Source organism: Periophthalmus magnuspinnatus, chromosome 18 (genome assembly GCF_009829125.3).
Source record: "Periophthalmus magnuspinnatus isolate fPerMag1 chromosome 18, fPerMag1.2.pri, whole genome shotgun sequence".
In the NCBI taxonomy this organism is placed as follows: domain Eukaryota; kingdom Metazoa; phylum Chordata; class Actinopteri; order Gobiiformes; family Gobiidae; genus Periophthalmus; species Periophthalmus magnuspinnatus.
This window is the reverse complement of record NC_047143.1, coordinates 27967462-27982372: the sequence shown is the minus strand read 5'-3', so window position 1 is coordinate 27982372 and position 14911 is coordinate 27967462. Positions and strand designations below refer to the sequence as shown.

The following is a 14911-nucleotide window of genomic DNA, read 5'->3' as shown; positions in this document are numbered from 1 at the left end:
GTGGGCCTGTGTGTGGGCCGGGCTGTGGGCCGGGCTGTGGGCCTGTGTGTGGGCCGGGTTGTGGGCCGGGCTGTGGGCCTGTGTGTGGGCCGGGCTGTGGGCCTGTGTGTGGGCCGGGCTGTGGGCCTGTGTGTGGGCCGGGTTGTGGGCCGGGCTGTGGGCCTGTGTGTGGGCCGGGCTGTGGGCCTGTGTGTGGGCCTGTGTGTGGGCCGGGCTGTGGGCCTGTGTGTGGGCCGGGCTGTGGGCCTGTGTGTGGGCCGGGCTGTGGGCCTGTGTGTGGGCCGGGCTGTGGGCCTGTGTGTGGGCCGGGTTGTGGGCCGGGCTGTGGGCCTGTGTGTGGGCCGGGCTGTGGGCCGGGCTGTGGGCCTGTGTGTGGGCCGGGTTGTGGGCCTGTGTGTGGGCCGGGCTGTGGGCCTGTGTGTGGGCCGGGTTGTGGGCCGGGCTGTGGGCCTGTGTGTGGGCCGGGCTGTGGGCCTGTGTGTGGGCCGGGCTGTGGGCCTGTGTGTGGGCCGGGTTGGGGGGTTAATGGACAGAGTGACAGACCAAACTTTCAGAAACTTTAACCATTATCATGATGTAATCGTTAATCGCGATTATTTTGACCCCGATCATCGCGGCTCCAGATTTCCGTACGGCTCCAGGTCGGGAGGAGGAGTCACGTCGCTCTTGTTCAGTTGAGCGTTCAGTGTTTTTGGAGGATTAAACTTTGGTTCCATCTGTTGTTGTTCCATCTGCTCAGGCTCATTTCTGTCTCTTTTTCCAGTTCAGATAAAACATCAAACATGTCACAGCTCAACATGGACACGCGATTACTTTAACTTCAATGCCATACCGTGAAACATTTCCGTATTACAGGTGATGTGTCTTGTCCCCATGGAGACTGGCAGCTGACGGCACGAAGACACATTACAGGTCAGATCTGTGGAGAAGTGACTCCACAGAATCCACATAATAAGAATGCAAGTTTTTAATGAGATTCTCGAGCATTAGAAGTGTCCCCGCCCCCTGAAGCAGTGTCCCCGCCCCCTGAAGCAGTGTCCCCGCCCCCTGAAGCAGTGTCCCCGCCCCCTGAAGCAGTGTCCCCGCCCCCTGAAGCAGTGTCCCCGCCCCCTGAAGCAGTGTCCCCGCCCCCTGAAGCAGTGTCCCCGCCCGCTTGTGCTCTACTTTCACTCCAGCCTCCGTCACATTCTCTTGTGTAATTGAAAAACTGTTTCAGGATATTACAAAACTCCACATAATACACTTGTTTTAAAGGCGCACTATGTACCTTTCCTGGTGGGGGTGTGTCCTCGGCCTGTCTCCATGGAGATGTCATTCCTTTGCACAGGTTTATTGAACTGATCTTTCTTGTGTTTATCCGGTGGTGATGGTGAAACTCTTTTCACTCATTTCTTTGACCTTTTGTGGCGGTGGATTTTACCGGAGACTCGTCCTCGTTTATTTAAATAATCACAGATTTACACGACGCATTAAAATCATTTCTGTTTTAAAGGTTCATATTTGAAGAGTCGGCGCAGTGTGACTGTGTTGCTAACGTTTCTAAACTGCACATTTCCGTGTTTTTGTTTTAGTCTCGTATCTTTTCACCTTTCGACTTGGCTAATATTAGCATTTAGCCGCGCGGTGTTTGCTAATCCATTAACGCTGCGTCTGAGGAACAGCACAAATACTGACCTTGAAACGTTAAGTTTCACTGATCCAAAAGTACAGTGTGTTTCAGCCTTAAAGGGACAGTCAGTGCTCAGAGGTGGACCGTCTATAAAGCCTTTTATTATGCAATAATCAGGAAGTGCACAGTTAACATGTTAGCTTTTATCATTGTGGTGGGCTCATGTGGAGCTGAAGCTGTGGTGACGTCACTTCCTCAGTCACTTCAGTTTGTGCACAGGACACAGAGGGACACTTTTGTCCTGAGGGCTGCTGCTCTCCTCTGGACCTGTTCAGACTTTAGTTTGTTCTTTTTTATCATGGTGTTTTACTGTAGTTAAATTGTTCTGAATTTATAAAGTCAGTGAGGAACTTTGAACGAATGTTTTTAAAACAGTAAAAATGAGACAGAGACTCACTGTGGACGAGTCTGTCTCCTGTAAGTCCAGTGCGACGTCTCTGCAGCCTGAGGTTTAAAAATAGTTTGTGTTGAAGAGACGAGAAATGTCTTTTTATGTCTCAACCAGTCAACAACTATAATTAGACCATCACAATTATAAGAGACGAGTGTGAGACGAGCGCGAGGACGAGAGACGAGTGTGAGGACGAGAGACGAGTGTGAGGACATGAGGGACAATGGACAGAGTCAGTTTGAAATAAATCTGTAAGAAAAACTGTGGCCTTTGAGTTTATGATGCAAGAAACAACCTTCTCCAGTGACGAGGGAAGAGAGAAGTATTTACACGACCAGAGTACTGCACTCTGAATACTACAGAGAAGTATTTACACGACCAGAGTACTGCACTCTGAATACTACAGAGAAGTATTTACACGACCAGAGTACTGCACTCTGAATACTCTGAATACTGCACTCTGAATACTCTGAATACTCTGAGTACTGCACTCTGAATACTCTGAATACTCTGAGTACTGCACTCTGAATACTCTGAATACTCTGAGTACTGCACTCTGAATACTCTGAATACTCTCAGTACTGCACTCTGAATACTCTGAATACTCTGAATACTCTGAGTACTTTTCCACAGAGTCACATTTAAATTCTGGAGTAAAACCAGGATCGTTTCAGTTTGTTTCATTTTTTTTTGGTTTCATTGGAGAAGTTCAAATCTCACTGAGCTGAGTTCAGTTTGAGTCTAAATGTTGTGATCAAACACGTCCTCTAAATACTAGAGTAACTGTACGAGGATACAGATACTCAGAGTACTCAGAGTACATACTCTGAGTACATGTGCTCAGTTCCTTGTGTGTAATATTTGTGTTTTTATATTTCTGCTGTGGGACGGTTCTGACGAGCCGTTTGTCTTGACACAGGTTAGATTCTTCAGGAGGACGGGTATAAAAGGTTGACTGACTTTTGCTGCTTGTTTCCATGGAGATGTTATCATTTTGCCTGCAATGTTCCGCAGTGTGGCATTGTTTTTTTTTTATAGCTCAAAACGACGTAGAAACGCTTGGGCTCGCCTCTCCACAGATCTAACCCGTCGTGGTCACATCATTTGCTTGTCTCCATGGAGTTTGAGATGGGTCCAATGCCGCACTGTGGAACATTCCAGGAAAAGCATTAACATCACCGTGGAGACGAGCGTGGGGCTGTTCTCTCTGATTTCAGTCGTGTTTTTCTTCAGTCGTGTCACGTTCTCTCTGCTCTCGTCCCTCGTCTTGAGTTTCTCTTTCCTTTAGCGTAGCCTTTAGCGTAGCCTCTTTGGGATTAGCTTGTCCGCGCTCCAGCTGGACCCTGGCCGTCCGAGCGCGCGGTCTGTGACTAACGCTGGCTAATGCTACGCTAACAGCTACTAACACACATCTCTGCTCTGCAAACGGTGGATTTGTTTTTCCTGTTTTTGAAGCACAAAAACAAAGAGCGTGAGGCCAGATGAACGCGCTAACACGAGCTAACACGAGCTAACACAACCTGGACGTGTGTTTTCACAGCTCTGAGTAAACACAGAGGCGACAGACGCAGACAGAGATGATGCTTTAAACGCTCAAATATTTGTTTTTTTCTTTCTCGGTTTTACCTCTTCTTGTGACTGATTTCACGCTCAGATGTTTCCTCAGAAAAGTGTTAAAACCTCATCAGGATGACGCCCAAAAAACTGTCTAAATGTTTTAGTCCCAAATTTTGAGTGAAGAAACGGAACTCTTTAGTATTTACTCACTATTACGGAACAAAACTGTGACAATTATTATGCAGAATGTGTTTTTTTGAGTGTTTAGTCACGTTCTGCTCGTGTCCCGGGGTCAGACCTGGAGCTGTGTTTTTGTTTCATCCAAAATCGTTTTCTCTGATAAGTCAAAAGTGCTTGCATTTTACCCGGATTGTTGCGTCATAGGTAAAAATCAGATGTAAAGAAGTGAAACGGGATCATTTGGATGTATTTTGTAATGATTTAATTAAACTTTTGACTAGAGATCGATGTTTTTTTTTCATGGATGACGATTGTTTAGAAAAATCAGAGCAACAGATGAACGATAAGATCTGATATTTTTGGAGCGATTTAGATGATTTCCCTCAAATAATTGAATGTGTTTGGAGCAGATTCATGTGTCCAGGAAACGTAATGCACTTTTCACATATTTTTCTTATTTAAGCTCAAAAACGAAAAAGAAATCTGTGTGTGAACTTACAACAAACTGATCCACAGACTTTTTATTTTATTTTTTCCCCACAGACCTTTGAGAGCTGTGGTCACCTTTAGTTTAGCCATTTTCTTTTCTTAATAAAGTCTGAACTGACCATAGATCCAGACGAGGTCATCAGGAGAAGTTTGTCCTGGTCATTCTGGAGATAAACCACATTTTCTTTGTTGGACGATTAAATAAAATGTCTCACGAACGATTACAGTTCTACTTTTTTACCGCGATGGACGGTGTTTTTGTTTGTGTGATTTGTGATGTTGGCTCAGCGCTGGTCTCCTCGATTGCCTGGACCGCCCGGACCGCCCTGACCACACTCCACTATTTTGGGAGTTGTGACATTTCAAAAATAGTGGAGACATTTTGTTCGTCCCGTTTACTCGCCGCGCGGCTCTGGTTTCATTCAGAGAAACCGTCCGTAATCAGAGGAACCACGTCCACGTTTGTGAATGAACCGAGCCGCCGCCGCCTCGACTCGACCGTCAGTGGACAAATCCCTGCCCACGCCGCCCTGGAAGAGCTCCTGTATTTAAAATATCCAAATGTGTGTAACTGGAGACGCTTCTAATTTGGTCGTGTTGGTTATTTTGGTCTCGCTGTAGCGTCACGAGTACGAGGCTGTAACCTGAGCCATGATGTATTTTTACTTCATCTAAAACAGTTGAGGAGTTTGTCGGTTCCTCGCTCCGGAGAACAGCTCGGTGTTTAGTAAATGTTTAGGTGAGCGTGAACGTGGCAGATGGAGCGGACGAACAGAAAAGGGACGAACGTCGGGAAAATAAAAACTTTTACTACAATATTTAAAATAGAAAACATGAAACACTCATTTTACAAAACATTTTACTGCAGTATTCAGTGTTGTGGTTCAGAGTATCACCACTGTGTCTGTGTGTGACTGCAGCTTTAATCAAACCTGCAAAACCAAACTCATTTAAGTGCTTGCCTCTCCAGAGATCTGACCCGTCACGTGGCCTGGTTGTGTTTTACTTTTTTACAGATAGTTTTAATGTTTAGCTTGTTATTTAAGTTACTCCCATAAGACTGCGTGTTTTTTAAGTATTGACACTTTGCAGCTGATGTCATAACATTCCCTGTTAGCGTGATGCTAACTGGAGGCACTGCTCTGTCTGAGGCTTTGTTAGTCGTTTTTCTGAGTTTTATTTTAACACAATCTGACCATAAAGAGCTGATTTATCTCAACTACAACAGGTGATTTGTGCCGTTAAACACGTCCCTCAAAGAACATCAGTCACACGCTAGCATTAGCATTAGCATTAGCATTAGCCAACAGTTTTGCAGTGAGTCATTTTCATCTTTTTGTGTAAAATCAAACTCTAAACTGGACCATGAGCTCAGACTGAACGCAGACTCCTGATAATGTGTCGGCTGAACATTCCACCATAGACATACATGCAGAACACACCCAGCTGATGTCACGGCAGAGTATGAATCCTGTTAATAAAAATGCCTTTATTTGAATAAATGCAAGTTTAATGCCACACCGGTGGTGCTGTTTGTTTTTTTGTCTGCCCTCATGTTTTAAGCGTGTTCTTCAGACGCTGTTTCCGCGGCGATAGCCTCATGTTTTAAACGCGTCTTTCGCTCCTCAGTTATGTCAGAGTAAATGTTTTCATGTGTGAGATGGAAACGTCGGGAGTTTGTCCTCGAGCTTCAGAACGAGGCCGAGTTTATAAAAACATCAAAATATAAAAGGAATTTTGAGCCGAGCTTCAGGACTGAGTTTAGGTCAGAAATAAAACGACTCAAAGGTCAAAGTTCACATTTTAAACACGTCCAGGAGGATTAACATAAAGAAAAATGAACCAGTGCCACGATACTAACGTTTAAAACTTTACTCCAGGACTAACAGACTCGATACTCGATACCGATACTCAATACTATGATGATGAAACTCTGCCATGTGTTTTATTTGTTCTGTCAATGGGACGTTTCAGTATCGAAACTTCAAACGAGGATCTGGTTTTGATACTAGTTTTTAGTTTGAGTATCGATTAGTGTCTGATTCTCGATACTTTGGACGGCGCTGACCTGAGCGGACAGAACGTGTTGTGATGTGGTGAGCCGTGCGTTCAAACTGGAGGCATGCTGCGTCTGACCCAGTGGAACATGGTACTGTACATTCTACAGGCTCTGGAACACATCGCCTAGCAACACACCACAATGGAAGAAAGAGCGAGGGACACGGAGATAAATATGGAACAGGAGAGAGGGAGGAGGGAAAGACGAGAGGAGAGGAGGAGGAGGAGGAGGGGGGGGGGATTAGGAGCTGTTAAATGAAGCTCACTGCTGTTTTACTCTGAGGCTTTGTAAAAACAGATGTGACGTTTATAAAGTTTAAGATTCAAACGGTTCATGTTTTTTCTGCAAATCTTAAACTTTCCAATTTGATCTAAATCTGTTTTTTAAGTGACATTTTTAATCTGGTCATAGTTTGATTCACCAGAGAAAAGTTCAGTATTTATGAAGGATCTGTGTCAGGAGGAGATCAACCACAGTCTGTTTATTTAAATGGACATGTCTAACCTGCCGCCGTGTTCCAAACAGGAAGTGGTCATGTGGCACTTCCTGTTCCGTCGCTTCATTTCTGTTTCTGTCTCTCTGTTCTTCTGCTTCAGACTCATTTGGTCTTAAATGTTCGTATCTCGGGGTCTTCAGTCTTTGCTCTGACGTCTCCTCATTTACTTTGTGTTTATTTGTAAATGTTTCTGCTTCAGTTGGACAGAGTTTCTCTCGTCTGAAGCTTCAGTCCTGGGGTCAGGGTCATGTTTCTTTAGTTCTGTTTCACTGATGCACTTTGTCTGTGGATAATTCTGTTTTCTGCTGTTTCAGTTTTGAGGAGGTCACATGACGACACTGGATTTAAACAAACGAAACAGTGAATTTAACTTTCAATAAAATAATGTAAAGACACAAACATATGAACACTCACAGTGTTAATAAACATTATATTTACACTCACAGTGTTAATAAACATTATATTTACACTCACAGTGTTAATAAACATTATATTTACACTCACAGTGTTAATAAACATTATATTTACACTCACAGTGTTAATAAACATTATATTTACACTCATAGTGTTAATAAACATTATATTTACACTCAGTGTTAATAAACATATTTACACTCACAGTGTTAATAAACATTATATTTACACTCATAGTGTTAATAAACATTATATTTACACTCACAGTGTTAATAAACATTATATTTACACTCACAGTGTTAATAAACATTATATTTACACTCACAGTGTTAATAAACATATTTACACTCACAGTGTTAATAAACATTATATTTACACTCATAGTGTTAATAAACATTATATTTACACTCAGTGTTAATAAACATATTTACACTCACAGTGTTAATAAACATTATATTTACACTCATAGTGTTAATAAACATTATATTTACACTCACAGTGTTAATAAACATTATATTTACACTCACAGTGTTAATAAACATTATATTTACACTCACAGTGTTAATAAACATATTTACACTCACAGTGTTAATAAACATTATATTTACACTCTGTGTTAATAAACTGATCAGTTGCAGTATCTTGATCATTGTAGATTCAGACTGATTTGTTTTATTCATGTTGTTGTGTTTCTGTTGGTGCCATCGACTTTTGTGTTGTTACTTTGACTTTATGTTTTTGTGTGGTTTTGTTTTATGGTTGTGTGACTTTGTGGTTGTGTTACTTTGTGGTTGTGTTACTTTGTGGTTGTGTTACTTTGTGGTTGTGTTACTTTGACTCTGGTTGTGTTACTTTATGGTTGTGTGACTTTGTGGTTGTGTGACTGTGTGGTTGTGTGACTTTGTGGTTGTGTGACTTTGTGGTTGTGTGACTTTGTGGTTGTGTGACTTTGTGGTTGTGTGACTTTGTGGTTGTGTTAATTTGTGGTTGTGTGACTTTGTGGTTGTGTTACTTTGTGGTTGTGTTAATTTGTGGTTGTGTGACTTTGTGGTTGTGTTACTTTGTGGTTGTGTTACTTTGTGGTTGTGTGACTTTGTGGTTGTGTTACTTTGTGGTTGTGTTACTTTGTGGTTGTGTCACTTTGTGGTTGTGTGACTTTGTGGTTGTGTTACTTTGTGGTTGTGTTACTTTGTGGTTGTGTTACTTTGTGGTTGTGTTACTTTGTGGTTGTGTGACTTTGTGGTTGTGTGACTTTGTGGTTGTGTTACTTTGTGGTTGTGTTACTTTGTGGTTGTGTTACTTTGTGGTTGTGTGACAGTGTGGTTGTGTGACTGTGTGGTTGTGTGACTTTGTGGTTGTGTGGTTGTGTGACTGTGTGGTTGTGTGACTGTGTGGTTGTGTGACTGTGTGGTTGTGTGACTGTGTGGTTGTGTGGTTGTGTGGTTGTGTGACTGTGTGGTTGTGTGACTTTGTGGTTGTGTGACTTTGTGGTTGTGTTACTTTGTGGTTGTGTGACTGTGTGGTTGTGTGACTGTGTGGTTGTGTGACTGTGTGGTTGTGTGACTGTGTGGTTGTGTGGTTGTGTGGTTGTGTGACTGTGTGCGTTCGTGTGGTCACAGTACATAAGTTGTGGTGCTACATCTTCACATTAACTCGACTTTATTTGAGATTTTATCAGTGAAACTTTCCTGCACAGACGCGGCCTCAGGGTCGAGGGAGTGGCCTGTAGAGGCGAGAGTGGGCGGGGCTGAGTCAGAGGGGCGTCTGAGTCTGGACGGACGTGTCAGGTGACCGCTCCCTCCGCCGCGTCTCGAGCCAATCACATTTGTTTCAGTCAAATGAAGGTTTCAGTTTCATTCTTCGCTCAGATTCTACAGAAATCCATCGTGTTTTTCAGGCTCAGTGATATTTTCTTTCCTCGTCGGCCATGTTTGTTTTGATACAGACGGATCATGTGACCCTGATCCACCTGTCAATCACCCATCTGAACTCAGGGAGAGTGTGTGTGTGTGTGTGAGTGTGTGTGTGTAGGGGTGTGGGGGTGTGTGTGTGTGTGTGTAGGAGTGAGGGGGTGTGGGTGTATGTGTGTGTGTATGTGAGTGTGTGTGTGTGTGTGTGTCGATGTGAGGGGGTGCGTGTGTGTGTGCGGGGGGGGGTGTGTGTATGTGTGTGTGTGTGGGGGGGGGGGTGCAGATCCTCCTGTAGAAATGTGCCGTACTGTTCTTTAAACAGGCCCCTGAGGTTCCTCAGTGTTGGCCCGGGGCCAGACGCCTGCAGAGGGCGATAGAGCGAGAGTCTGATAAGACTGTGGACCGTTAGTCTGATACAAGTACACTGAGTCCTAGAGTACTACATAATACTGCACAGTACTCTACATTACTCCACAGTACTCCACAGAACTCTACTCCACAGTACACCACAGTACTCCACAGTACTCCACAGTACACCACAGTACTCCACAGTACTCCACAGTACACCACAGTACTCCACAGTACTCCACAGTACTCCACAGTACACCACAGTACTCCACAGTACTCCACAGTACACCACAGTACTCCACAGTACTCCACAGTACACCACAGTACTCCACAGTACTCCACAGTACACCACAGTACTCCACAGTACTCCACAGTACTCTTCCATTCTCTGATCTGTTCTAATGTTGTTTCCTCGTCAGAAACAGACCTGGAGTTGCAGATTTAAGCCGAGTTCTTCTCTCAAACTGAAAACACTCTGTTCCACCTTGTGATGTCATCATGTGGTGATACAGGAAGTGCTCCACTGTGTTTTTAAACTCCACACACCTTCATTTATAGAATCATTTGGATCATTTCAGTCCTGGAGTTGCCAGGACGACAGTGTCTCAGTGTCTCAGTGTTGAAGGTCTGAGGATCACGTCCCGCTCGGACAAAGTTATCGTTGTGTCCTCGTGGATACAGTAGTAGTTTACTCACCTCACTCCTCTCCTCTCCTCACTCCTCTCCTCTCTCCTCTCTCCTCTCCTCTCTCCTCTCTCCTCTCCTCTCCTCACTCCTCTCCTCTCTCCTCACTCCTCTCCTCTCCTCACTCCTCTCCTCTCTCCTCACTCCTCTCCTCTCTCCTCTCTCCTCTCCTCTCCTCACTCCTCTCCTCTCTCCTCACTCCTCTCCTCTCTCCTCTCTCCTCTCCTCTCCTCACTCCTCTCCTCACTCCTCTCCTCACTCCTCTCCTCACTCCTCTCCTCACTCCTCACTCCTCTCCTCACTCCTCTCCTCTCTCCTCACTCCTCTCCTCTCTCCTCACTCCTCTCCTCACTCCTCTCCTCACTCCTCTCCTCTCTCCTCACTCCTCTCTCCTCACTCCTCTCCTCTCTCCTCACTCCTCTCCTCACTCCTCTCCTCACTCCTCTCCTCACTCCTCTCCTCACTCCTCACTCCTCTCCTCACTCCTCTCCTCTCTCCTCACTCCTCTCCTCTCTCCTCACTCCTCTCCTCTCTCCTCACTCCTCTCCTCTCTCCTCTCTCCTCACTCCTCTCCTCTCCTCACTCCTCTCCTCTCTCCTCACTCCTCTCCTCTCTCCTCACTCCTCTCCTCTCTCCTCTCTCCTCACTCCTCTCTTCACTCAGAGAGGTGGAATCATTAGTTCCTAGTTTGGCTCCAGATTCAAAATGTCAGATTCTTGACTGAGTCGTGACTGAGCCCAAAAGTCTGTGATAAAAAAACAGAAGGAGAGAGAGAGAGAGAGAGAGAGAAGGAGTGAGAGACAGAGAAGGAGTGAGAGAGAGGAGAGAGAGAGAGAAGGAGAGAGGGGAGACAGAGGAAGCCTGTTCTTTCTGAAGCAGGTGACGGGGGAGGACAGAGTGAACCTGCAGGACGAGTGCAGATCTGTCGTTCATTAAAAACCTGGAGACAGGAGCTGTTTCCACAGAGAGTCACAAGTATCGAGAATCAGACTCAAGCGATACTGAGACCAGTATCGAATCTAGAGCCTCATGTTTCACAAGTATCGATACTGAAAAAGACCAGGACTAAACCAGGACTGAACCAGGACTGAACCAGGACTAAACCAGGACTGAACCAGGACTGAACCAGGACTGAACCAGGACTGAACCAGGACTGAACCAGGACCATGATCCTGTTCACATGTGAGACTCGTGTGAACAGGACAGATTTTCATTAAACGTCTTTTTTTCCATCTCTAAATTATCGCTCCAAAATATTGTTGTTTGCAGCAGTGGCTCAGTTGGTAGAGTGTTTGCCCATTGATCTGAGGCTCCACATAGTGTGTGTGTGTGTGTCTGTGTGTGTGTGTGTGTGTAACTTAGTGATTGATGCAGGTGACTGATCTTTAAACAGTGACACGTTTGTTGTTCACAGGTGATTTACTTCTGATCTTTGATTCTCTTAAACTGCAGAAACTCAGAAACCCTGAAAAAAAAATGAGTCGGAGCCGCGCCCCGGGAGTCAGAGCCTCCAGAAGGAGACGCTCTGTCTGAAACGTGCTTCAGTGTGTGTTTGTAACCGTCCTGCAGACAGGGGGCGCAAAGGAGCCGCTCAGTTTGAGGATTTCACTTCTCGTCCACGTCAGGTCTGATACTGAAGTAAAAGTACAAATACAAGAGCAAACTGTGCTCAAGTAAAAAGTACACACTGTACATGTACTTACTCTGTTACATTCCACCCCTGCCCCCTGTGTGGGGGCGGGCGGGGGGCAGGTGGAGGGAAGGCGGAGGCGGGCGGGGGTTTGTTTGGTCTGATTGACGAGCAGGACATTCAGAACATTCCAGAACATTCCTCCCAGGTTTCATCCGTTTCATTCGTTTCATTCGTTTCATTTGAGGCTCTTTGTGTCGCTCGGGGAAACTGTAGCTCTTTTTAAATAAAGGTCGTTAGCTAACGCTATGCTAACGCTCATTAAACCCGGAGGCGGGGCTTTGGGGTTACACCACACGGACACCAGGGGGCGCTCTGCAGCAGTTTGAGTTTATACTTTATATTGAGTTTAACACGTCACTTCTACTTCCTCAGATTTAACTTTGACTTTATTAAAAAAGAGAAAATAAAACAAAAAAGGTTTAATCCAAAAAACAGACCTGGAGTTGTGTTTTGTTTCATTCACATGTTTGAGTCACTTTATTATTAGTCTGTCACATCTACAAAGATCAAAACGCTCTGTTCCACCTTGTGATGTCATCAGGTGGGAGTTTTCATGTTAAGTTTTCATGTTAACTCCTCCTTTTACCTTTAGTTCAGTCGTGATAAGAGACAACTCCAGGACTGAAATGATCCAAATGATTCTATAAATGAAGGTGTGTGGAGTTTAAAAACACAGTGGAGCACTTCCTGTATCACCACATGATGACATCACAAGGTGGAACAGAGTGTTTTCAGTCTAAATCTGCAGGTTTGTGTGTTAAACGTGTGAATTAGATCAGATCAGTGTCACGTTCATCAGATTCACCAGTTTAATGTGTCGTCTTTTTGTCGTGTCGTGTTGTTTTTGTGTGAGTGCTGCCCCCTAGAGGTGGAATCAGTCTGAGTCTGTAGCACGTGTTTAGTCCAGACCGAGAAATACTTTTGTCAACAACAGTAGTACATGTACACAGGAGGTAGTACATGTACACAGGAGGTAGTACATGTACACAGGAGGTAGTACATGTACACAGGAGGTAGTACATGTACACAGGAGGTAGTAGCAGGAGCAGAACCGTCTGGCTCATTATCAGGGCTGTTTGTGTCTGATACGGCTCTGATCTAAAGAGCCGTACAGTGAGCCAAAGAGCTGTACAGTGTGGCTCTGATGATGCTGTTTGCTCTGTTCACTTTAATCGTTCACACTCTCTCCAATTAGAACAGGACAGAAGTACACAACTTTACACAACTTCACACAACTTTACACAACTTCACACAACTTTACACAACTTTACACAACTTTACACAACTTTACACAACTTCACACAACTTTACACAACTTTACACAACTTTACACAACTTTACACAACTTTACACAACTTTACACAACTTCACACAACTTTACACAACTTTACACAACTTTACACAACTTTACACTTCTTAGTTAAAATGTATTAGTGCTGTATTATTATTCTCTTCCACACGGGGGCAGTAGCTTCTTCTGTCCCTTTGACACAGTAAATCTGCTAATCAGATACAACAGCCTGAACACCACCTCCTCCTCCACCACCTTCTCCTCCTCCACCACCACCACCTGTGTAAAAACATGTGGAGCTGAAGCTGTGGCGTCACACTCAGTTAAAGTGTCACTGGGTGTGTCTTGCTCAAGGGCACATAAACAGTAAACACTCGTTGAATCTAACCCCGAGCGTCTCCTCGTCGTCTCTAAACGTCGTGTCCTCGTCTTCTCTTTTGTCAGGACCAGACTCGTCTTGTGGCGTTTAGCTTCACACAAAACACACGGAACCAGATGAAACACGAGTGGGACCGATTAAAACGCGACACCACCAGGAAACGGCGCAGATGTGGAGGGCGGATCAGGCAGAAACGGTCCCATTGATTTGAGCGGCGCTTAATACTGCACTGGGGCGAGCGGACGATCGATGTGATTGATCCGACCGCCAGGGCCACGGCCAATCAGATCAGTTTATCTCAGTCACACGGGGGAAACGGACGAGCTCATTGGTTTAGAGCTTCACTCAGTGAATCCTCCATCTTTGTCAGTCCTGTGCTGTTTTTATCGTGTCCTCATGAGCGTTGGTAAACCAGGACTAAACCAGGACTAAACCAGGACTAAACCAGGACTGAACCAGGACTAAACCAGGACTAAACCAGGACTGAACCAGGACTGAACCAAGACTAAACCAGGACTAAACCAGGACTGAACCAGGACTAAACCAGGACTAAACCAGGACTGAACCAGGACTGAACCAGGACTGAACCAGGACTGAACCAGGACTAAACCAGGACTGAACCAGGACTAAACCAGGACTAAACCAGGACTGAACCAGGACTAAACCAGGACTAAACCAGGACTGAACCAGGACTAAACCAGGACTAAACCAGGACTAAACCAGGACTAAACCAGGTCTAAACCAGGACTAAACCAGGTCTAAATGCTGTGTGTTCTGTTGGTGTCTGATGTGTCTGTGTAATTTTGTGTGTCATAATTTACTGGACTCCTGTGAACCATGAACTTTAACCTTTGAACCATGAAAAGTCCGGTCTGGGTCTTTAAGTCGTGGTCGTGGTGTTGTCCCTGTGGACACTGTTCAAACGTCGTCTCCCTCAGACTTTTATTTACTCCAACTACAGCTCGGCGTTAATTGCTAATTAACTTTGCCGAGGTCCCGGAGCGCGGCGGAGCGCGGCGGAGCGCGGCGTAGCGTGGAGGGGACACGGGGTTATTCTGAGTCAAAGTGAATGAAGATGATGATGTCGTGTTTTTGTCTCTCTCCCAAACAGGAAGTGACATCATGGCGACAGAGATGCAGGAAGTTGCCATCACAGAAGACAAGCCTTTACTCACGGGTCAGGCCGACAGCACCAAGGTCAGAGGTCATGACATCACAGCACCGTTCACAAAACACACGTACACAGTCACATTATGTGAGTACTTTTCAGAGTACACACTTTTACTTCAGTAATATTTGAATTGAAGAATACTTGTTTGTTCAGACCTTCTGGTTGTCGGGCGTGTGCTCT

The 14911-nt window shown here is 45.1% G+C and overlaps 1 protein-coding gene across 1 annotated transcript in view; it reads left to right on the top strand.

Moving 5' to 3' along the window:
* ndrg2 (NDRG family member 2) overlaps nucleotides 1-14911 on the top strand; it is a 36763-nt gene that overhangs the window by 9972 nt on the left and 11880 nt on the right. The window contains exon 2 of the mRNA XM_033983840.2: nucleotides 14672-14757. Within this exon, the coding sequence (XP_033839731.1) occupies nucleotides 14683-14757 (75 nt within the window). The 5' untranslated portion in view covers nucleotides 14672-14682. The remainder of the gene's footprint in view (nucleotides 1-14671; nucleotides 14758-14911) is intronic.